At 37.7% G+C, this 24,450-nt stretch overlaps 1 protein-coding gene across 6 annotated transcripts in view; it reads right to left on the bottom strand.

The window, feature by feature from the left end:
- Positions 1-2,917: 2,917 nt before the first annotated feature.
- Positions 2,918-24,450, bottom strand: part of ZFX (zinc finger protein X-linked) — a 44,093-nt gene continuing 22,560 nt past the window's right edge. For 5 of the 6 annotated variants that reach the window (XM_019713805.3, XM_074324329.2, XM_074324328.2 and 2 more), the window contains 5 exons: positions 10,834-10,983; positions 10,489-10,632; positions 9,971-10,123; positions 9,293-9,433; positions 2,918-8,504 (listed from right to left, as the gene is read on the bottom strand). In XM_019713805.3, the coding sequence (XP_019569364.3) occupies positions 7,321-8,504; positions 9,293-9,433; positions 9,971-10,123; positions 10,489-10,632; positions 10,834-10,983 (1,772 nt within the window). In that variant the 3' untranslated portion in view covers positions 2,918-7,320. The remainder of the gene's footprint in view (positions 8,505-9,292; positions 9,434-9,970; positions 10,124-10,488; positions 10,633-10,833; positions 10,984-24,450) is intronic. The other variant, XM_074324331.2, reaches the window with a different exon arrangement.

Raw genomic sequence — 24,450 nt, 5'->3', positions numbered from 1 at the left:
CTTGTTCAATAAATAGTACTGTAATAATTGGTTCTCCAAAAGAAAAGAGAAACTAGACCTCCTACCAAACAACATATACCAAAATAATTTTAATTGTATAAAAATCCAGGGGTGGCCGGATGGCTCAGTTGGTTAGAGCGCGAGCTCTGAACAACAGGGTTGCCGGTTCAATTCCCACATGGGCCAGTGAGCTGCGCCCTCCACAACTAGATTGAAGGACAACGACTTGGAGCTGATGGGCCCCTGAGAAACACACTGTTCCCCAATATTCCCCAATAAAATTTTTAAAAAATTCAAACGAAATTAAAACAATACAAATATCAGAAGAAAATCGAGGCATATTTTTGTAGAAGCTTGGGGTAAAGAAGACCTTTTTAAGTAGGACAAGAAACCCCAGGAATCATAAAGGGAAAGAAGGAAACATATTTGATGATACAAATTTTTAAGATTTGTGTATATCGAAAGGCAACATAAACAAAAACAAGATAAATCATGGACTAGAAAAATGTGCAGCAATATATTAGAAAGCTAATTGGCCAAATGTACAAAAGACTGTAAATAGAAAATGGAGCATGGGATTTGAACAGGTGATTTACCAAAGAGAAAATTCAAAGGGCTATTAGACATATGAAAGTATTACTTAACTCCACTAGGAGACAGGTCAAAACAGATTGAAACCATGATGGCACGGAGAGAGAGAGGTTTTCTTACCTGTGGTACTGCTCTAACATCCACTGTTTGTAAGACCGAGGATAATGGTCCCTCCCATATATTTCTGTGGGAGTGTAAATTGCTACAAGCCTGAAAACTTCCACATGCAACAAATATTTCTTTAGCACCTGCTACATACCATGTTGTTCTAGGTGAACAGCAATGAACAGACAAAAATCTTTGCACTCTGGGAATTTACTTTCTAACAAAAAATAATTTGCTAATATCTAGTAATTTTTGAAATAGCGCATATCCTTTCACTTGGCAATCACATCTTGGAGGAATCTACCCTACAGAAATCGAAGCACAAGTGTGTAAGGATTATATGCACAAAGATAGTTATTCTAGCATTCTTGCAGTGGCAAAAAAACTGGAAACAATCTAAATGTCCATCAAAAGGGGAATAGTTGACTAAATAACGGTGGGCCATCTCTGGAAAGTTATTCAGCTATTAAAGAGAATGAGATAGAGCTTGGTCTACTGTCACAGAGGGATGGATACGAAATAAGTGACTTCCAAAGATGCGTAATCTCATTGTAGTAAAAAAATTGCAAATGCCCCCAAGAATCCTCTTGCTATTTCCATATCTTTCTTAGTAGTTTTGTATGAGCATGGAGGGAAGGCGTAGTCTGTTAACTATGATTACTTCAATGTAATTAGCTTGGAGGAAGTGTGGAGGCAAAATCATTGTCTTTATATTTATTTTGTGTTGTTCCAACATTTGTTACATGTATTTCGCAATTGAAAAATCGAACAAAGTTCAAGTTCAGTAAAGATTTTTAAAAGGATAATGTTCTGTCTGGCGGGATTGAGGCGGGAAGGCATTTTACTTTCTTCTTTGTACCATTCTGAATTGTGCATATTCTCTCCAAAAAAAAATGTGCAGAAAAATTTTAAGGCAACCAACAGATATGGAAATACTTGATGTTTGGAAAGAAAATTGCTGAACATAGAATCAATGTTGTGGTTACAAGACAGTTAAAAGATTTATGTGTATGGACTAAGATTGGAAAAGAACAAAGATGAACAACCCCTTTAATAAAGAAGTCAAATTGTGGGTGATCATTTTTCCAAACTTTGGTATGAAAACATGCAATAAAAATAATCCACAAGGTTTCCATCTTTGCAAAGTTAATTTGCCCTTTAAAAGTTTTTTTTTTGAACAAAAATTAAAGCATACTGGCCTGGGAGAAACAGGAAATTAACCTTCAAAATTCTGTCACAACCACAAGATGAGACAGTAAAAGTCAACAGGGGGAAATGAACATGTATACGCAAGACTAAAGGTGAAAACCTCACTTTACTAGTGGGCTAACGCCAGAGGGCCACTCAGAATTGGACTAACCTTTATTGTTTTATGAGGATGGCATAAGGGAAACTCCTTCACTTTCCCGAGTCCCAGCCTGGGAGGGCTGGGGAGGCTGCTGCAGCCATTCTCTCACTTGCTCCACCTTTCTGGTGGGACAGCAAGCTGTCTCTCTATAGCTCACACCAGGTAGGGTGGGCCCCACACCTTCCAGGGACTGCTGCATCAGTCAAGGCCTAGACTGGGGGAGAAACAGATTCGGCCTCTGGGTCTCCCAGTCCAGCTTTACTAGATGAAGTCACACTCAGTTTGTGGTTTCTTGTGTCTATTTTCAATGTGGTTAGAACCCAGAGAGGACAGGTATAATTAGAACCTCCAAAACCACAACAGATGGCTCTGCAATACTTCCCCTTATTTCAAAGCTCAGGCAAAAGAAAATGGGTTCTGCTTTTAAAGCTAAACACAAGCATGAAGGAAAAGCAGAAACTGGCTTCTCTTGGAAAGCAAAACAATATAGGTCTAGTTAACTATTATTCTATTTTCATCAATGAGTTTAGCTATTTCTGTGACAAATCACATCGTGAATAAACAAATGCCATCTATAATTCCTAAGTAGGCTTTCTGCAGACAAGTTCCCTAGTGGCTTTACATCAGCAGGTCACTACAATGCCAAATCCTGTGTTCACCGATACCAATAACACAAGAGACCAAGCGAATAGGAAAAACCAAGTAAAGGAAAATCGTTCTGGAACTTTACCTCAAACTTAATAGACTAAGAATTTCCATCTTATACAGTGTTGGGAATTTAACTGTCATTTGTTTCCTCATCTCCGTATGTGTGTGTGTGTGTGTGTGTGTGTGTGTGTGTGTGTGTGTGTCTATAGCCAACACTCCACTACGGTAACTTAAAATAGGAATTTATTTACAATAGCAAAGATGTCAAAAATAACAGGAACAACATATAACAAATCCAAGAATTATTTTATGAAAAAGGCAGGCAATATATACACAAAAGGTAAAACAAAATCCAAAAGGGCAAACTTAGTTTTGACCTTACCTAAACAGCCGTAGAATGTGGCAAAATGGTTTTTCACATATGAATTACTTAACATTTGGCCAATTAATCATACACACACTTTTCAGCTCTTCTGTTTTATGTGCTTAACCTTCCTCTGAGTTCTATCTACCTTTGAGAAATGTAACTTAGGGGAAGCCACACAAGATTTATGAAGTACAGGCTATTTACATGTGTACTAAAGGATTTACTCATTGACTGGCAGGCTCACACTTTAAAAGGGTTAAACCCAAGGTATAATGTGTCTGAGCCCCATTTCACCTTCAACTGCTTATTTCTGGTGCGAGTGTGTTCGTGTGTGTGCATTTGTGTTTCTCGTCCACCACACAAAATGTTGCACCAGTAATCTCTGAAGTTCAAGTGCTCTAAAACAGTGTTTCCCAAACTTGAGCACACATCAGAATCACTTGGAGGACATGCTAACTGAGACACCACCAGATCACTGACTGGGTCCCAAGCCGTTTCGCAATCCAGTGCGTCTGGGGTGGGGCTGAGAATTGGTGTGATTAACAAAGTCCCCTGCTGCTGCCAGACACTGAAAACCACTGCTCTGAAATAGCACCCCTTTAAGATTTGGACTGGTCATGCTTTTTACATGAATCCTAGAACTTGTGGGAAATAAAGGAAATTGTTAATACTAAGTACTAAGTAAGATTCCCAGAGAACAGAGCAATACATGACCTGACTGCCTGGGATCAGACTGGTAAGGTGTTGTCTGTCAGGCATTCTGTCACAACTTAGTTTCTCAACAGGCTGATTTTGTCTGCTCTGCGGGTCCGGACAGATGCTCACCATGTCCTCTTGATCAAGTTTTGATTATTCACTGTTTGAAGGATTAGGCGAACACTTATTCCTACATAGCTGAAGCTCTGCAGGATCTTCTCTTTAAAAATCAAAGATGCCTCAAATCTATCTTGTTCTTTTTTAAGGACTGCTGGTAACTTTGATCTAACTTCTGACTTTTATTATGACAATGACCATTCTCTAGTATGTTAATGTCAACTAGAGCCCTCCAAACTGGGCACAAAGGGCTAACTCTAGGGCAGGGCTTCTCCTGTGGAGGGGGGGGACAACCCCCACTGATTAAATGTGCTGTGGACTGATACTGAAATGAACTTTAAGTGCTCTCAAAAACCACTTTATGCAAGGGAAATTTATCTCAGGGGAATTAGAGATGCTAATAAATCCTTTATGAAGATAAAAGAAAAAAAATGAATTCCAAGGACATGCTCATCAAAGGACTCACCAATCACCTCTTAACTTCTCTGAAATATTACTTGTAACTTAGCAGGGCTGAAATATTATCAGTATTTGCATCCGGGTCAACAAAATTCAAAGCAATCAAGCATTTTGCATTCCACTGCTGCATAAAAGGAATTAAGAAATGGGGAAATGAAAATAATCCACTGCTTTTGATGTTTATTAGGTTTACAAAAACTGTACATATTTTTTTAAGAAAAAGCATTAACTTAGTACTGGTATCAAATAGACTAAACATTCATTAACAGGAAAATATTCTGATTTTTATTTTTGCACGTTATTCTCAAGTACACAATTACAATAATGTCACACATCCCTATATGATTTTCTTTTTATGTATTTTACTTTTTTTACAAAGTGTACAGAGGGAGGGACATACAATATTTAATAGGATATTTCTACAGAACAATAACTTATATTATGTCCTTGTAAAAATCTGTACCTCTTTAAAACATTTAACTGAAACATCCATTTTTTTTAGCTTTGCTAATCAAAATTGTTTTAAGAATTAAAACTAGGTTGTAACTAATGTCAGTATATAATAGTGACTACAATTTAATTTTCTCTTTATACAGACAAATACATTTTATCATATTCACTTGACCAAACCCTTAAATACCTTTTAAAGGTTTCAATATTGTGCTTTAAAAAGAAAAGAACTGTGTATGATTCCAGAATATGTAAGAGAAATATAAAGTGTGTAAAATGTTGTGTTCTTTATCTTTCAGTTCATTTAAAAAAATATAGTTAAATGACCAATTATTTATACTTTCAAATTTTACAGAATGTTTTAAAATTAATAGATTTTTACTTTCATTTATGTGTTCTTAATTATCTCTGGGAAAAATAAAAAATAAGGGAGATTTTAAAGGTTCTCACAAAAAAACAGACAGAGCTTTCAAGAATAGTACTGCGGGGCAATGAATCACACAATTTTAAGTTACCTTTTTTAAAAAAGCACGTAATGGAGGCCAAGAGGGCACAGGAGTTCCCACAGGGATAGGCCCACGCCTTGGTTTTGACTGGCATTCAGGTTGGAGTTCATACCAGCCCAAAGTACTTGATTTAGACGGGGGCTAAATCAATCTAGCACTTCAGAGGCTTGCCAAACACCAAATAGTTAGATTTCTAACCCTATAAACTCTTGAATACAAATATCAACGGCAAGAGAAAGATGAAAGGTAAAAACCTAAAAGCACGAAGGGGACGGAGCACCATAATGAAGTGGCAAGGCAGCTATCAAGTGGGATAAAAGTCCTAAATCTCCCACAATGTGCCAGATACTCATGTGCTGATAGCCAACTTAAGGACCCCCAAAAATGTTTTGTTCTCCAACATTTATCTTAACCTAACCAAATTCGAATTAACTGAGTTCATTTTATTGAATGTATTACTCTGATTCAGAACTATTTGTTTAAAAATGGCAACTCTCAAAGAAACACAAAACTGTGAAAGACTCGGTGATGTTCCAAATAAGGCCTCAGATTTTCCTCATGCACTGAAAACATACCTTTATCTTCTAATCAATGCCAACTTGAGTGTTAAGTTTTTTAGTTTGCTAACTGTAACTAACAAATAACAGAGCAGACTGAACTTGCCAAGTATAAATCATAATTAGCACCCAATCTCTGGTACGTGGAGCGGTAGCTTCCATAGTCCCCCTCGTTTGGTGACACAGAGTTCCCTCATGGGCTTCTCAGAGAGAACTGAGGGAGGTACATTTGGATACTCAATAGCTTTTCAGAAAAATATAAAGGCATGGAGCTGAAGTTGTATGAAAACATTCTATCTAGAAACATCTTAACTTCTATTTTTTCAATTACCAAAGATATTTAAAAGAAAATATCTTTACTCTTTAAAAATACTAGTGTCCTTATTTTCCTTCTAATTCTTCACCTGAGTAGTCTCTCTGAAGAGCATGATTTACAAAATGCTCTCTCATACATCCCTGCATCTTTCATGTTATTGTAAATTTAATACTTTTCATTATAGATTTTAAACTACTACTTGGGGTTGTGTGTATAAATATGTAAAATAAGCAATACACACAGATACATGTTTTATATATATATATATGTGCATATATATAATTCAGGGTACATTTACATATATAAAGTTGCAAAAGATTCTATGAGCCACAAATTACCTCTAGGAGATTCCAAAATGCAGTCCTCAATAAGTCTCATTGGTAGCACACAACCATTCCAAGACAAAGCAGCACAGACAGAATGATCAAAATACAACAGGATCAAGCAAAATTTTTCAATAAAGTTTACTAAAAGTTTGCTACACTGACAAAAGATGTAAATACTCCAAAGAAAGCCCCCCCAAAGTATATTTCATCTGCTAAACAAAATGAAAAGTAAACACAAACCCAGCCACTGTTCTTTACTCAGCAATGCCAGGGATGCAAAAGCGCAAGTGGAAACTTTCATTGTCACGTAGTCTGAAAAGATTAAGCAAGACAAGTAAATGACAGCCATGTTAGTATAATTAGACCTGGCGGTAATATCTCCCATTTTATGTTAGTAGATGTCTCTGACAATTTTATTGTGAGAAAAATATAGGGGGGAAAAATGAGTCAATATGATTACTTTCGGAGTAACCAATCTAAAGTTACCTTAACTTTAAGTTAAATGATCTTAGAAGAGTACCATCAAGGTAAGCAAGGTAAATATTTAAATAAATATAAAACTTCTAAGATAGAAAACTTCAGTATAGAATCAGGGGTTAATTTATTAAAAGCAACTTTGCTTGCTGCTGCTTTTCCCCACTGATTAAACAAACTGAATAGAAATCAGAACACACTGTTGAACAAAATGTAAAAAAAAAAAAGTCAACTAGAGGCAATAATTCTATTTGTACACGGCATAAATCAATATACAGTATTTTATGTGAAAGAGACTGGCTTTAAAATTAATTTTCTGCTTCAAGGCCAACATCTCTGCAAGTGTCTGGAGAAGTATTGTTAGGGCAGGCCAACTTCTTTATGATGTCGCATGATGTGCTGGTTCTTTTCGGAAGGTCTTCGGAACCCTTTCTTGCAGTACTCACAACGGTGAGGATAGTCTTTTGTATGAATGGAAATCACATGCCGTTTAAAGCCTGAGGCATCTGTAGTGCTATACTCACAGTACTCACACTGATACACTTTCCTGCCACTGTGTGTCTTCATATGCTTTTTAAGCTCATTCTGTTGCCTAAATCCCTTTCTACATCTCTTACACCTAAACGGAAGATCTTTTGTATGAACTGAGAGAATATGGCGACTTAGAACAAATGGATCTGCAATCTTAAAGTCACAATGTCTACACTGGTGCATTTTTTTACCCTTGTGGGCAGCCACATGCTTCTTGAGTTCTGAAGGCCTGTGAAAGCCTTTATCACACATGTCACACTTATGGGGGTAGTCCTTTGTGTGAACTGAAATTATGTGTCGTTTCAAATCACTTGAGTTCGAACTCTTGTGGTCGCAATGCAAACACTGATGTGTTTTGCTTTCTTGGTGGATAAGAGCATGTTGCTGCACCTCTTTGGTATCTGAGAAAGTCAGAAGACAAATGTCACACTTGAATGGCATCTCTTTACTGTGCTTAGTTTTTACATGCGTTTTCAAGTTAGAAGAGTCTGCAGACCTATATTCGCAGTACTGGCATTCGTACGGCTTCTCCCCGGTGTGGATTCGCATGTGCTTTTTGAGCTCTGATGGATGACGAAAACCTTTACCACACTCCACGCAAATATGAGGAAAGTTCTTGCTGTGGACCGCCAAAAGGTGGCGATTCAATAACCCTTGTTCAGCTGTCTCGTATTCACAAAACTTACACTTGTGCATTTTGTTGGCTCCTTTTTCCTTATGCACCATTTTGTGAGTAAACAAAGCCCCAGCATGAGAGAAATGCTTCCCACACTCATCACATTCAATGGCCTTCTCTGCCTTGCTGGTCAGCTTGTGGCTCTCCAGGTGGTTGTGTAAACTTATCTTCTTGTTGGTAGTGTAATCACAGTCAGTACAGCGGTACTTCTTCTTGGTAAGGTGTTCAGGATGGTTTTTCATGTGCCTTTTCAAAAAACCTCTTGACTTAAACTTTTTCCCACAAATCATGCAAGGATAGACAGTCAAGGGATGTCCATCAGGGCCAATAATTATTGCTAAGAAAGGAAAAGAAAGGTGCATGAGTGATCAAACCAAGTTCTGTTCTGGTATCTTCAAGAATTTAAAGTGTGTGTTCTGAACACTATTGGACAAGCACTGCTAAGTTAGGCTATTTGCTACTTAACATTCCTATTACCATTTTTCAACATAAGAGATATAGCAACCTCATCATAAAGAGGAATCTGGTCTGGAAACTTCATTCAGTAGGACTGTATCAATCTCACTCCCGCCAGTTTAAAAAAATACATGAATAAATATGTAACTTCCATCAACTAGTGATTGAAGCTGTATCAATTTGGAAATTGGTGGGAAATTATGCATGAGAATAAAGTTTCATAGTCACAATTTCTGCTTTGGTTATTCCAAAAAACAATTTATGTCCATTTACAGTAAAGCCTGAATATACCTATAAAATTTTTAATATGTAACTCGGCATATGAGAATAGATAGGAATATGTCACATGAACTGAAGGCCCTATCCTGCTGCTCTGTAAATTATGCCTGCTTTATGCTGACATAATCAGATTCTTCAAATCTATTTACTTAAAAAAAAAATAATCATCAGTTTTCAATTTTTTCATCCATGTTTGATCCATTCCATTTTATCCAAGGAAATCATTCATGAATATCACTGAATTCTTAAAATTATATTTTCCAATTCAATACACAAAAGCTACATGTGGTCTAGCAGCTGAAATGCCATCACAACACCTCTGTGGATACATACTAGAGCTTCATCTGAGAGCTCGCAAAGCACGCTGCGTTGTGGGACTCGTGCCCTCACCTGTTTGGTACTGCCTGGAATCAGGTCTTCTCCTTTTCTTTGGTTTTTGTTTAGCCAGTCTGCCGAGCCCAGCAGACTCATCTATGTGCAAGAGGGCACTTGCAGTGCCATTCCGGTTTTCAATTCCATCAGAATTATTACCTAACAATGCGCATTAAAAAACAAAATTATACTGTATTATAAATTATAAAGAATTAGGGATTCTTTATTAACTACAACAACAAAATGTAAACCATGATACTCATGAATGACACAAATTCCCCATTCTAAGTAATGGGTTTCATGACCACATTTATTCTAGTGAGCCCGTAGGAAATGGCCTAGCTTCCAAATCTAAAAAACACATGTCAGCATTTTGCCCCATGGACTCCCTTGTTGTCTCCCAAAATTGTAAAGCTTGGGCCAGATATAATCAAGATGAAAAGTTTCAGCTTGAAAGCCTGTGTACTTCTTGCAGTATATCCTTCTACGTAATATACACATGAAGGAAAATCCTGTTAAAAATAAAGACAAAAAGTAGACTTTATAAAATCTTCCTCTACTCTTGTCCAAATCAAATAACCCTTACAAGGTACTGGTATTTCAGATTTCTGAAACCTAAGACCACAGAAACCATCTTTCAATCATGAATTCATGTTCAAGAACCAAGTCAATCCTAAGAGCTGCTATGCGACTTACCGTAAGCTGCTGCCCATGCTATTGGCATAAAGGTTTTGATTTCATTGTCATCGATTTGCTGTTCATGTGCGGCGGCGGCTGCCGCTGCGGCAGCAGCATCCTCTTCTCCTACAATCACTTCCATATAAACTTCATCAGCAATTTCAGCAACATCTAAGTAGAAAATCATATAAACTTTTGTGGCCAGGTTTACAGAGATCCCGGGAAAGATTTCATTTGAATGCAGTAAATAGATAAGTACAAAGAAGGTTCAGATGTTCTATACCTACAACAGCACTTTCACATAGTAAGCACCCAAGTATTTTAGTGAATCATTCAATTCTTGGTTTTCGCCATAATCTGTTTGTAAAGCAACATTCTAAGCATACATAATGAGTCACTGATGTTTACTCTGGAATATGGCAGCGTAATAATCTCTACAATAATGCTACTTGTTTCCTTCAATTACTGGCTATATTTTTTTAAAAAACAGCTACAGGAACATAAAATTTTCTCCCACAGAAAGGCCACCTACTTACTTAAGTCTTCATCTTCTTGCTGAGAGTCATTGACAGTCATATAAACCATCTTTTCCCTTGGCACACGAATACTGCTAGTCTGATCAAGTAGTTCAACTCCATGATCATTCTCAGGCTCGCTCTCCACAATGTCTACGGTGCCACCTATCAGGGAAGATGACAGCTCCAAGAATTCACGTGAAAACTTCATTTCTACCTGTTTTACTTATTACACTTGACATACTTTGCTATTGCTACATTGGAATCCTTGCTTACAAGTCCTCTTCACAAAAGATTTCAAGTGTTCTCAATCGAAACCACCCAAAAGTTATCAGGATGTATACTATGCTGAAGGTTTCCTCTTACCTAAGTCATCCTCTCCAGGGTCAGCTTTAAAAATGTACACCTTGATGACTTCTGGGCAAGTGCCATCCACTTTACAAGGATCGATTTCTGACTCCGCGTCCAAGGTCATTCCAGAGGAACCGTCGTGTTCTATTTTGCCAGCATCATCCACTAAAAAGGCAGGAAACACGTTACAAATAATAGTGGATACTTAAAAGGTTACTGTTTTCAAGTCTTTTTCATAAATATAATCTTTAGCCTGATTCACATAAAATTGAATGATTTTTAACTCAACACGCAGGGCATGCTGGGAAATGTGGCCAATGGTTAAGACAAAGCCTGGTCACGGAAGGCCTTGTGCAACCAGGCAGAGAAGCTCAGACTTGATCCTGGTAAGCTGGAGGTTTCTTAATCTGGTCAGGTGTCAACATCTCTTAGGGAACTTAAAAACACTGGCCAGTGCCAGCAGTTCTACAGGATCAAAATCTATAGGGATGGGGCCTGATATATAGACAGACTTAAAGGTTCCCTGCACCAGGGATTCTGATCAGAGGTTTGAGAACCTCTGCTATAGGTGACGGGACACTTTTAAGCCAATCAGTGACAGGGTAAGATTGCCATTTTTTCTACACTATACTGGCCTTAAGAAAGGTAGAGCCAAAGGGATCAAGACGTAAAACAAGGATACCACTTGTGAGTCTACAGAAATAATGCAGGCGACACATGGCAAGGCCTCGAATCAGGACAGACGTAGTACAGACAGGGAAGACGGCTGGACTTGAGGCCTATCCTAGGACTGAAATGGTAGGACTTGGTGCCCAACTGAAAACTGAACGTGACAGAGGAGCCAAGGATAACTATGGGATTTCTGATTTAGGTAACTGAGTGACTGTGGGAAGAGATGTTAAGAGAAATGAGGAAAAGGATCTTTCTTCCTGCATGTTTAATTACTTTAAGGTCCCTAAAAGCTCTCAGAACTGGTGCCTGCCCCTCTCCCTCTGTGCTCCCAGCACCCTTTGATCGTTTCTCTCCGAGTATACAATTCACTGCATTGGCATCTGGGTTTCCCCCACTATCTTTCCACACTCATAGAGCAGAACCTGTATTTTCATTATTCAATCTTTTAAGACAGTCTGGTGGTAGATGCTCAGAATACTGATGAATCAATGATTCAATAAATGACTGAGATGCGAAGTCAGCTGCTGGATATTCCAGTCTGAAAGCTAAAGGCCGACAGATTTGGGAGTCATCAGCTCCGTGGTAACTAAGCCTTGCAATCACACAGTGAGAACCTTTAGTGTGAGGCAAGTGTAGACTGAAGAAGTCCTGGGAGTTGTCACAGTTTAAGGAAGGGACAAAAGGAGTTCACAAAGGAACCCGAGAAAGGACAGCTGGAGAGGTTGGTGGAAAGTCATGAAGGAAGCTAGGGCCTTAAAAATTCCAAGAATCCCTAGTAAGGTGCATGGCTAATGCAGCATGCACGCGAGTCAAGGAGAGATATCTGCACTGACTGGAGTAACCCAGAAGCCACTGGTGTTCCTGGTGAAAAGCAGTGCAGTGAAGGCTCTACGGGGTCAGATTAAAGTGAGGGGAGCAATCGGTGGAAGGTGTGAATTTCTTTAAGAAGTCTAACTTAGAATGGAGAACAAAGGGGCAGTAACTAGAATGGGTTGCAGGGTCAAGGCATTTTCTGTTTAACTGATAAAAATAGTCATGCATGCACGATCTGTGGGAGAAAATATACTAGAAAGTGAAAGGCTGAAGCCAGACACAGTGAAATTTCTGGATCAAGATGTCAGAAGAAAAGGGAGATGAAGCTAGGTACAAAGATAAAGGAATTTTCCTTGACTAGGAGGAGAAATATGCTATCCTTCTGAGACCCGCGGAGGTAAACGGAGATGAGAACATAGCTACTTTGTGTTTAGAGAAAGCGGAAATGCAGAACGTCGGACAAGTTCATGGCTGGTGGCTTCAACAGCGGATATGAAATAGGACGCAAGGACTTTGGTAGTTACCAGTGAGTTAAGAGGTTGGGAAGCTAGAGAAAACGAGCTGATCCAGGACAAGCTTAATGATAGGACGAGTCAAAGAGATCAGTTGGTTAAACCCTTTGCGGTTTAAAAAAAAAGAGAGAGGTTCTCTGAACTCTGCACATAACTACCTAAATTCAAGTTTCTTGATTATGCTTTATAAAAATGGTTTGTAGGGAGAAAGAACCAGCATATGTCCTTATTTCTGGCCCGATGTATACTTACCCTTTCTCAAAGCTAAATATTTTTATGGCATACTCAGCTGACGGAAGCAATGTTATTTTCTTACAAGTGGCTTTGGAATGTTAAACCGAGATAGCATTAGAAGGATGAAGATCTCACCAAACTAGCAGGAGAATCCTCAGTAAATCTGTTGTATCTTCAGAGAACTCCTCTCTGACAGTTGATATTGTTGATGAAGCTTGGCCTCTTTTGGCAAGATTTGTCAAAACTGATTCTAACAAGTATTAGAAGATCAAATGTCCTTGTATTTACAAAGAACAAGGTCAGACTAGCTGTTTTTGTGTACATTAGTTTGTCAGTACTAATAAGATAAAACCTTTGATGACTGGAAAATCTAATCACTTTGGAGCTTGCAAAATGTCATGTATTTAACTGTAACTTGGAGTAAAAGAACTTTCTGTTTGCTTTCATAAATGTGTGGGAAACACATTTCAAATATACAGGCTTATCTGAGCTGAGCACAGCTATTCTGTCACTTGGCAAGAGGAGAATTCACCTTTAGAATTTGCCCCACCAACTCAACCTATGAAATTATTCCAACTATGAAATATACATTAGTGATTTGTTTAAAAAATATTTTGATGGTCCTGTTAAGTATACAAAATTTCACTGTGATTTTAAAGCTACCATTAAAAATGAATTTCTAAAAACAAAGAAGGCTTCGATAAAACTGAGTCATCGTACGTATGATTTCTGTGTGTCTTCTTCTAATGTAGTAATGGAGAACTAGAGCTTTAGAATAAGGCGTCTCCAAAATAGAAGACCATAATTTCCTGAAATTAAGATTACTTCTAATAACAACTACCATTTACATGGCATTTCACAATTTCCTTAGCATTTCTATGTACTTTTATTTCACTTGATTCTCACTTTTTCCTGATAAAGGCTCTGAGATGGTATATGACCTGTCCAAAGTCAGTGAACTAGTGAGGGGTGGGAGACAGAGTAAGGAGGTGCCTGTCTTTAGAATCCAGACCTTTATTTTTATCTTCTGACGTTTTAAGAAATGTATGTTCACTATGTAAAATTTAGTATTTTAAAAAATTACAAATAGTCCCACCAACCAGATTCCATCATTATGTTAATAAATTTCCTTCCCAGTTTTTTTCTATTTAAAAAAAAAAACAAAACATGGCATCACACTTTCCTCAAGCCTTATAATTATCTTTACATCTCATCTAGCATTTTAAATTTCAAAACTGAAGAAAACTTTGACTTAGCAACAATCTCATTAGCAATAGCAAACCCATAGCAAAATATAGGCATATTTTATGCTTCAAAGGAGCTTCAGTAAAATCCCCTGAAGACCGAAAATTAGGGGATGGTTATTTGCAATGCTAATAGATACTACAGTATCTAAAAATATAGTCCATTAAGATTTCAGAAAACCCAGTAGTTCCTGGAAAAGAAACATTACTTGGGGGGGGGGGGGGAAATACACCACTTCAAGTAAATTGCTTGTTAAAGGAACATTGATCTAAAATTTAAAAATCAGCAAAAACTAAGCTTATATGGAGAACATTTCATGGGGAATCTATACAATAAGGAACAACGGTGATTGTGACAGATAATAACACCAAACATTCACCCACCACAACCACATGCCAAGCATGATGCTAAGCCCTTAAAACATACCATTTACTCCTCATAACGTTATGAAATAGGTGATATTGTTTTGTTATTCTCACCTCTCTAAGCTTCTAGAAAAATTTCATTATAATTTTTGCCAAGATAGAAAAATACGCTACTGGATTGCAGTGTACATTAACATCACAAAGAGATCCCACTACACACCCTTAGATGCTGCCCTCGGTCAGCTTTCCCAAAACAGAGGTCCAGGCACCTTACTCTCTAGCACAGAACGGTGCCCCCATTTCCTAGCAAGTAAAATACAAATTCCCATCTAGCAACTGACCTCTTACCAAACTGCCTTCAGTTCTGTCTCCCCCAGCAGCCCCGACTACCCCATGTACTCTCAACTTAAACAATGTTTTTACTATGCATATTTATAAATAAAAGGATGGAAGTATGAACAGTTTTAATGAAAAGTGGATACTGTAACATGCTAGTCTTAAACAAAAATTATTACATTAGCATTTACTCGAACCCGTGGTCAATCCCATTCCCATTCCCTGGCGCTCTAATCCCTTGCCCCACCCACCCCTCTTCATTTCATCACACTGGCTTGGCCTAACCACAAACTTGGCTAAATGCAATTTTCCTCTTTGTCTCTGCACAAGCACCTGTGCAGCTCAATCTGGTTGGAAGCATTCTTTCCCTCTTTCTCTCTCTCACCCCCCTCCCCAAACGGTTTTACTTTGAATTCATGACCCTGAAGCTGCAGTTGACCTTTTCTGCTTTCCCCCGTTTTCCACATTCTCCTTTCTCCTCAAATCTCTATTACCACCTCCCCATCCTCGCTCTCAGGTGATCTTACTTCACTGGAAACAGAAACAATCAGAAGACCTATTGCCTACAGCATCTACCCACCTACCAGCAGCTAAAGCCATGGACTCTAACTGTAGCCAAACCAGCTGTGTTCCTAACTAAAGCCCCTTCCTTACTGCTCCAGCACCTCTCCCCTCTCTACCCCTCCACCCTCCACTGGATCACTTTCATTGGCATACAGCCAAAGCTATCCCCCACCACCCCCACTTAAACAAAAACTCTCATCCCATTTCTTTGCCACCTCCTTTTCTCCAACTCTTATTCCACATCCTCTAAACTCACTTGAGTCAGGCCCGTGACGTCCCCAAAACTGTTCATCAAGGTCACCCGTGCTCACCCTCATTTCACCTGTCCCAGCAGCACTCTCCTCTGTGCTTCCCTTTCCCCACTCGGCTTCCAGGACCCAAGCTCTGGGTTTCATCCTCCTCCGTCCTTTGCAGGAGCCTCTTACTGTTGCAAACCCCAGGGCCTTAGTCCACGGTCTTGGTTTATCTCCAATCCCTTTGGTGATCTCATTCTGTCTCAGAGTTTAAATTTCATCTATATGCCAACAACGCCCAATTTTGCATTTCCACTGTAGTCGTTTCCCAAATTCAGATTTGTACATGTCTTTGATGTCTATGAGACATCTACCTCACAATTAAGTCTCTGCTCAAATGTCATCTCAGCAAACCCTGACTACTTCTGTAGCCCCAAATCTGTCTTATTCTCTTTTTTTCTCCCCAAGCAGTTATCATTTATGCCCGTGTACCTCTGCTAGAATATAATTCTCAACAAGGAAAAGGACTGTCATCTATTTTGTTCACTGATGTATTCCAAGTGCCTACAATACTGCCTGACATATAGAAAGCACACAATGTTCACTTGTTAAATATATGAATACTGATCTTGAAGTAAATGTTTAGTCATAATTAGTTCTTAACCCTGTAAAGAAAACTATAAAAACAAAAAGTCACATTTTGCTTGTCCTACATGACTTAATTTTAAAGCCAAGTATCTACTGTCACCCTGAAAGATGTGGAAATTAACACATTTATACCCCTCCACTTCCCAATATTTTAGTTTTATATTAAGTGAATTCAATACTCACTACAAATCCTTTTATCACAATTTCTCCATTCTAGAGTTCTTTTTATTGATTGATCCTTTGGTTCACTAGGTTCATTATCAAATAAGGCTGTCAAGAAGGGCTAATGGATACTACAGTCTCTGAGTTCCTAAATATTTAAAAATGTCAATCTATGACATTTTGGCTGAGTATAAAATTACTGGGTTACATTTTCTCAGAACTTTGTAGACGATGTTCCACTGTATTCTAACACAGTCTTTGTGTGGATGTCCCTATGATGTTTTAAAGTTCACTAAACATTACTATGATTATGGCTTGGTGGTTTCATCATTCTGTCAATTTCTTGAAACAAAAAAGATTTGATCTCTATTTCAGGAAAATTTCTTCCATTACAAATATTTTTCTAGTTCATTGGTTGTGACCCTTTCTTTTGGATTTTTCTTATATGTCTTTGTCTCCTTTATCTGTCTCCTATACATATTCATCTTCTCCATAATCATTTTTGTATCTATTATTTTTTAACCACTTCATTTTCGTGATTTCATGAAGTCCAATCCTTCTGCCCCTGGTTATACTGAGTTTCTCCGAAAATAAGACCTAACCAGACCATCAACTCTAATGCGTCTTTTGGAGCAAACCTTAATATAAGACCCGGTCTTACTTTCAAGGAAACACGGTAGTAGCCCCTAGAATCATTAGATTCTAAGCCATTAGACTGTATTGATCTCCAGAATTTATGCAGTAAACACAAGGGATTGGACTTATTCATTCAGTCATTCCCGGAACCACTTTTTATTGGATGTCTACTATGACCAGGGTTGTGCTTAATTAGAAGCTAACATCAGACCAACCGGTCAAAACACCTAAACTGACACCTAAACTGAAAGCTGAGGCTTCCACACTCCACACCCACAGGGGTGCCATTCACACTGCAGCTGGCCAGTTGACAGCTGCACACAGCAACCCTGTAGACAGAGCTCCAGCATGTCCAAATGTGCTCCGCCTCTAGTTAATGGGCTTGCCATCTGCCCAGCTGCACAAGCCAGAAACCAGACAGGGAGCTTCACACCCTCCCTCTTCCTCAACCCTAAATTTAATCCAAATTCTACTTCCAAAATGTGTCATGAAGCAGTTTCTGCCAAACTCTATTGATAGAAGCTACTTTCAAATTATCATCATCTGTTGCTTACCTAAACGACTCTGTGTACTTTTTGTTTCTGATTTTACTCCAATGTCCACTCTCAATACTGCCACTAAGATGACCTTTCTAAACCATAAATCTTAGTATTAATCTGCTTTCAACACTTGAACAGCTCCCTACATCAGAAAGGTAGAGCAGGCTTCTTAGTGTATTCAAGGGCCTTTATGATTTGTGCCCTATTTTGCCACTCTTACTTCTTATTGTTTCCTCCATTCTCCTCACCAAAGACATGTGCACCCCAAATAAAAAGTCTCTGAACAAAGACCTTTCATACCTCGTGCCTTTAAATATGCCCTCCTTTGTGCCCTTCCTCCCTCCTCAGCCACCCACTGAACATTGTATTCCTCCTTCAAATTGAGTTCACCCCAAATTATTTTAAAGATGTAATAATGGTATTATTGGTTTGTTTCAAATCCCTGTCTTTGAGAAATATATATTGAAATGCTTATGAATGAAACAGTATGTCGAATTTGCTTCAAAATACGGGAGGGAGGAAAAATAAAGAGGAGGAGAGATGAAATAAATTCATTTATGTCTTCAACCAAGGTTCCACGGAACTTTGGTTTATAACACTTTCATAGCATTTGGCTCACTCAAGTGTACCAAAAATTTCCCACCATTTCTGCCCTTAGTGCTTCCAAAATACTTTGTATATCCAGTTATTGATCTTTTCACACTCAACTGTAATTACCTGTTTCTGTTTGCCTTTTCTCCAAGACTGTGTACTCTTAACAAGCCAGAGATTTTCACTGTTTATCTCTAATAGCTAGCAAGGTTCCTAGCTTATCGTGGCTGATTAATAAATGTTTTTGAATGAATGAAGACGTAAGAAAAGTAAACATGGACAATAGTAAAAATAGTTTCTATATGATTTCCTCTTTTTCATATAAACATAAATTGGGGAAAAAACATTTTTGAGATAGAAAAACAATGGAATAGGGTATATAGAGGCTGTATGGGTGGCTTCTGCTATAAAGAGTTAACTAAGAAAATGTTTAACTCTCCTCCAAATTATTTCCTTTGTTGAAACTGGGTATTCAGTAATATTGTGGATTTTAGTAATCACTGGACTTCTATTGGGCTCCTCCATCCGCCAATAATCACTATGTATCCCAAACTCTACTGCTTTGTAATATTCACTTTAAACGCACATACATATAAACACACACACACAAAGAAAGGCAGTATGTGAGTGGAGAGTAGACACTTTGGAATAAGACACATTTGAATTCGAATCTTTATCCTAAGGCTAGCTGACTGTGTAACCTTGGACAAGTTACCTAAACTGAGCCTGAGTTACCCAATCTGTAAAATAGTGATAACACGAACACTATAGGGTTGTTGTAAGGAAAACAATATATATTAAGTTCTGGTAGAGATACTATTTATTAAAGGTTTACTATTACCTATTTTTATTATTACCAACTTGTTACAAATATCCAACTAAATAATCTTTCTTGGGATAAGAAAGACTTAAGTCTTTAAAAATTTTTTTAAATTATCCATATTGACTTGATAGCAATCAAACCACAAATACAATCCTAAACATTTTTCTCCTGAAAAAGAGAGCTTCATTAACAACAAATTTCACCAAACTAAATTACGTCTTCTGATAGAAATGCCAATTGCCTCATGGGTCATTAGAAGATGGATCTGATGAGTCTAAAAGCATTCTGCACACATTAGCACCTGAGCTCTTCCTTTGAAATATTAATTCAAATGGATTTAAATTATATATATGCCACCACCCTAAAAGAGTTTAATAATAAGAATTAGTTAAGAACTAAGCAATCTAATGATTTATTAACATTCAGTTTTTATAAAAGTAGTTGCATATTGTAGAAAATAGTGTTTTAAATATAACTTTATCTTAATGAAAAAGTCATTGGCCTTAGAATATAAAAACAGCTAAATGGGGAGAACACAGTTATATTATTACTCCACACTCACTGTCATCAAAAAGTTTTATTCCAGTTATGGTCTGTACAAAGCAAAATTTCTAATTTTATAATCAACATGTTAAAAGTGGTAACATACCTTCACTTAACCGAACTAGTTTAAAGGGTTCTAAGCTTAAATTATTTGCTATGATTTTTGTTAATTTGTCTCTTTTAAAACTGCTTAAAATAACTGGAAGCAATATTTTATTAAAATGTATATTAGAAATGAAGCATCATATAGGTTTACATTAGAATAGAGGCTCCTGGCCAAGTGTTTGGTTTTTGGCAGATGGGACCCCATGCTCCAGAGGCCTCTGAGATGTTTTCTCTGACGTTACCCTTGTCTTCCATAAGAATGCATTATGTTGCTACCACATTCATTTTGCTAATTTTTTAAAAACTGAATTATGCATTTAGCCTGGACTTTAAATTTTAGACTTTAATATTTAGGGTAGTAAATTTTGTAATCCATTCCTCACTCCTGACAGCATGAAATTAGTATAGGCATATAAATGGCATGGAATTAAGAGTCCAGAAATTAACCCCTCATGTTTACAATCAATTATTTTCCACAAGGGTGCCAAGAACATTCAATGGGGAAAGAACAGTCTTTTCAACAAATGGTGCTAGGGTAACTGAATATCCACATGCCAGAAAGTGAAGTTAATTACGCACTGCACACCATATAAAAAAAATAAAACTCAAAATGGATCAAAGCCTAAATATAAGAGCTAAAACTATAAAAATCCTAGAAGGAAACAGGTATAAATCCACATGACCTTGGATTAAGTAACAATTTCTTAAATATGACACCAAAAGCACAAGCAACAAAAAAAATAAGAGATAAATTGGACTTCATCAAAATTTAAAACTTTTGCGCATCAAAGGACACTATCAAAAAAGTAGAGAGTTGGTCAGTTAGCTCAGTTGGTTAGAGCTCGATGCTAATAACACCAAGGTTGCCGGTTCGATCCCCGCTTGGGTCACTGTGAGCTGTGCCCTCCTTAAAAAAAAAAAAGGAGAGACAACTGACAATAGGAGAAAATATTTGCAAATCACGTATCTTATAAAGGACCTGTATCTACAATATATAAAGAATTCTTTACATATAATACAGAATTCTTTATATAAAGAATTATATATACATAATTCTTTTATATATAACAAAGACAAATAACTCAATTTAAAAATGGGCAAAGGATCTGGACAGACACTTCTCCAAAGAATATATACAAATGGCCAATGAGTAAATGAAAAGATGCTCAATATCATTAGCCATTAGGGAAATGCAAATCAAAACCACAACAGGACACCACTTCACATCCACTAGGACGGCCATGATCTAAAAGACAATATTAACAAGTGCTGTGGAGGATGTGGAGAAATTGGAACTTCATACATTGCTGGTGGGACTGCAAACTAGGTAGCGCTTTAGAAAAGCCTGGCAGTTCCTCACAAGGTTAAACATAGTATTACCATATGACCTGGCAATTCCACTCTTATATGTATTATATATAAGAGAAATGAAAACATATGCCCACAAAAAGTGTACACAAATGTTGATATTATAGTCATAACAGCAGAAAAGTGGAAACAACCCAAATGTCTATCAACCGATGAATGGACTAAAATACATACCCATGCAACAGATTATTCAGTAATAAAAAAGAATGAATAATAAATTTTTTTAAAAGGAAGAAAAGATGTGGACCCAAGAAATACTGCAAAGACGAAACTAATAGGTCATGGTTACTGATTGAATAAGGGGAATGATAAATGGGGACGATTCAAATAAAACTTGGATTCTTCAAGAAAGGAAATGTGGTGCCAGTAACAGAGGGAAAAAAAGGGAATGAAGCGCTGACACATGCTACAACATGAATGACTGTTGAAAACATTATGCTAAGCGAAAGGAGCCAGTCACAAAAGACCACGTATTATAGGACTCCATTTACATGAAATGTCCAGAATAGGCAAATTCATAGAGACAGAAAGCAGACTGGGGGTTGCTTGGAATTGGAGGGGATGGAGAGGGTTGATGGGAGTAATAGCTAAAGGGTATGGGGTTTCTCTTTGGGGTAATGAAAATTTTCTAAAATCGGTTGTGATGATGGTTGCACAAGTTTGTGAATATATAAAACCATTCAGCTGCACACTTTAAATGGGTGAACTGTATGCTGTGTGTGTATAAAGCTATTACCAAAAAAGTTACTGCAACACTTGGGCTGAATCTAGGATTAGAAAGGAACACCTAACTCCTGCTCACCTTCTACCGGTTCTAATTAAAAGACGTGGGAGATGTCAGTAAGATCTAGAGTGACATCTCATTGATCATGTTAATATCAGAAGCACTCAAAGACAATTTTGTTTCCTGCAGCTATTGGAAGGCAGTGCCTGACTCATCATCACCAGATCTTTTCCAACTTTCCCTACTGTACAAACTGATGTTTCACAAAATAGTATCTTGACGATGCAGCTGCAAAGAGAAACTCCAGAAGGTTGAAGACCACTGCAAAAAAATTAGGGATGTCTGGTAGCTGTCTCAGATGAAGAAGAACTAAGAAACAACTTGAATAAATAAACAAGGACACGACCCAAACACTTCACCTCTCAGAGAACCAGAAAAATCCTAAGCACTGTAAAGCAATACTACCATATCTAGCTCGACCAGAACCAAATAAGAGCCAACAGCTACAGGGAAGGACGAATGTACCGTTAATACCTTGGGTGAGGCATGTTGCCCACAGACTTTCACCTATGGCATTTATATACGCATTTATTCAATACATATTTCACAACTAATATGCATAGGGTTTGATCACAGGTGATACATGAGTGGCTAAGATGCAGTGGACAGTTCCTGTCCTCAAGAAACATACAATTTAGAAGCAATCATAACATCTAAACTGCAGACTAGATAAAGAGGTCACCCTGACCTCAAAGGCAGCTATCCTTTAACAGCGACCATTTGTGTCAATATACACTACTGCCATATAAAGAATGAAGACTGCTACTTCACCATCATTTTAAATGAGACCTTCAGAGGGAAGAAATCTGACAACATGGACACTAAAAACTTTATAAAAGCTGTTTATTAGGCTCTTAGATTCAATGACTTACTGACATTTTTAAAGAGAGAAGTATTTGGACATCTGTTCATGTTCTTCTTTGTCGATGAAATGATAAATAAATATCATAGGAATTCAGAGCTACTGCCATCTCCCATCACATTATGGAAAGCATTCCGTTGCCTGTTACCAACGGTATCTCAGCATTCTCTATAGCAGATGAAATCAGGACACAGCTCCGCTACGTGCTTACCACAAACCTGTCAATCCCAAACTTCTGAAATCACTGTAGGTTTTAGGTCAAAATGCAGCATAAAAGAAGTACCTTTACCAAGAGGTAGAAACAAGAGAAATGCTAATTAATCCCAAGATCCCAAAGCATTCAATTGGTTTGATTCCAAAGCCAATAGTAAATTAAAAATTTTAACATGATCATTACTTTGAAGGGAAAAGGGATGATGGTGCAGAGGAAGAAAAACGAGGGAAGAAGTACCTGCATAATAGAGAAGACCAAAGATACTACCAAAAGTCACCATTCCTAAACCCAATTTAAAACCAATCCAACCACCATTTCATTACAGTAAAGCAGGGGAATAACATAACCTGTGTGTATTCTCCGTATTCTGTGGGCTTAGATGTAACAGTCTACTTTAAAAGAAAGGGAATAAATTATAACTGTATTAAAAAAGGTATATTATATACACATAAAATATACTAAAATACACTACAACAGTAGTTTGTGTCCTCTTTATTTTTTAGGAACGTTAAAATCTATATAAATTAGCAGAAATCCAGGGCCTAAAAGAAAGATGACTATAAATAAGATTTTTAATGAAAAATTTACAAATCTGGGTTCTGCGCGATACAACAATCTGGTACACTATGGCAACTGTTACTAAAGCAACTTTTTGGTTTTTTGATGACTTTCTTGGAGGGTTGAACTTCTAAGAGTAAGAAAGGCAAGAGATAGTGTGCAGCTAAAAGTCAAACCAAAACAATGCATTTTACTCTTTAGCAACCAAGTTTAAGAAGACAGAAAGGGCAGAAAATGGAGAGAAGGAGAACCAAGAGCACTTTCTCTTAAGTACGTCACCAGATCCTCTTCCCTTTGTAAAGCACAACAAACCCGACTCCCTACTTTCTCCAGACTTGCCCCTGGGTTGCCTGGTCTTGCAATAGACAATCTGGCGGTGGTGTTTAAAAATAGCATTTTCATAGCAAACAGAGCGTCTTTCATACAAACGTAAAAGACTCCCATCCCAGCTGGCCCCTCGGTGTAATTCTCACTAGCTCTTAGCTTCCTGCCCTGGCCCATCCCCATTAAGACAGAGGCTTTTCAACCCTTTGCCACCACCCTTCAGCTTTCCACCCAGCCACTGCAGGTCTTTCTATATCAGCAGGTGAATTTGCTGCACAGAGAAAACAGCTCCCAACATTCAAACACTTCTTTTACTTTTTTTTTTTTTTTACCCTGGCTCTCCTATTTCCTCCTCTCGGGTAATGGCATGACCAGGTACCCATCTCCCAATAACCTATCTTCAATAACCTAATATGAGTCTATCATACTTGAAATCATGTTTCAGAATCATTTGTGTTTCAAAGCTATGCCAGAACTCTTTCCCGTACTGTATGTTATATA

This window comes from Rhinolophus sinicus, chromosome 18 (genome assembly GCF_057876585.1).
Source record: "Rhinolophus sinicus isolate RSI-liver-muscle chromosome 18, RSI-T2T, whole genome shotgun sequence".
Classification (NCBI taxonomy): domain Eukaryota; kingdom Metazoa; phylum Chordata; class Mammalia; order Chiroptera; family Rhinolophidae; genus Rhinolophus; species Rhinolophus sinicus.
The sequence above is the reverse complement of the archived record's forward strand: the minus strand, read 5'-3'. Positions and strand labels throughout refer to the sequence as shown.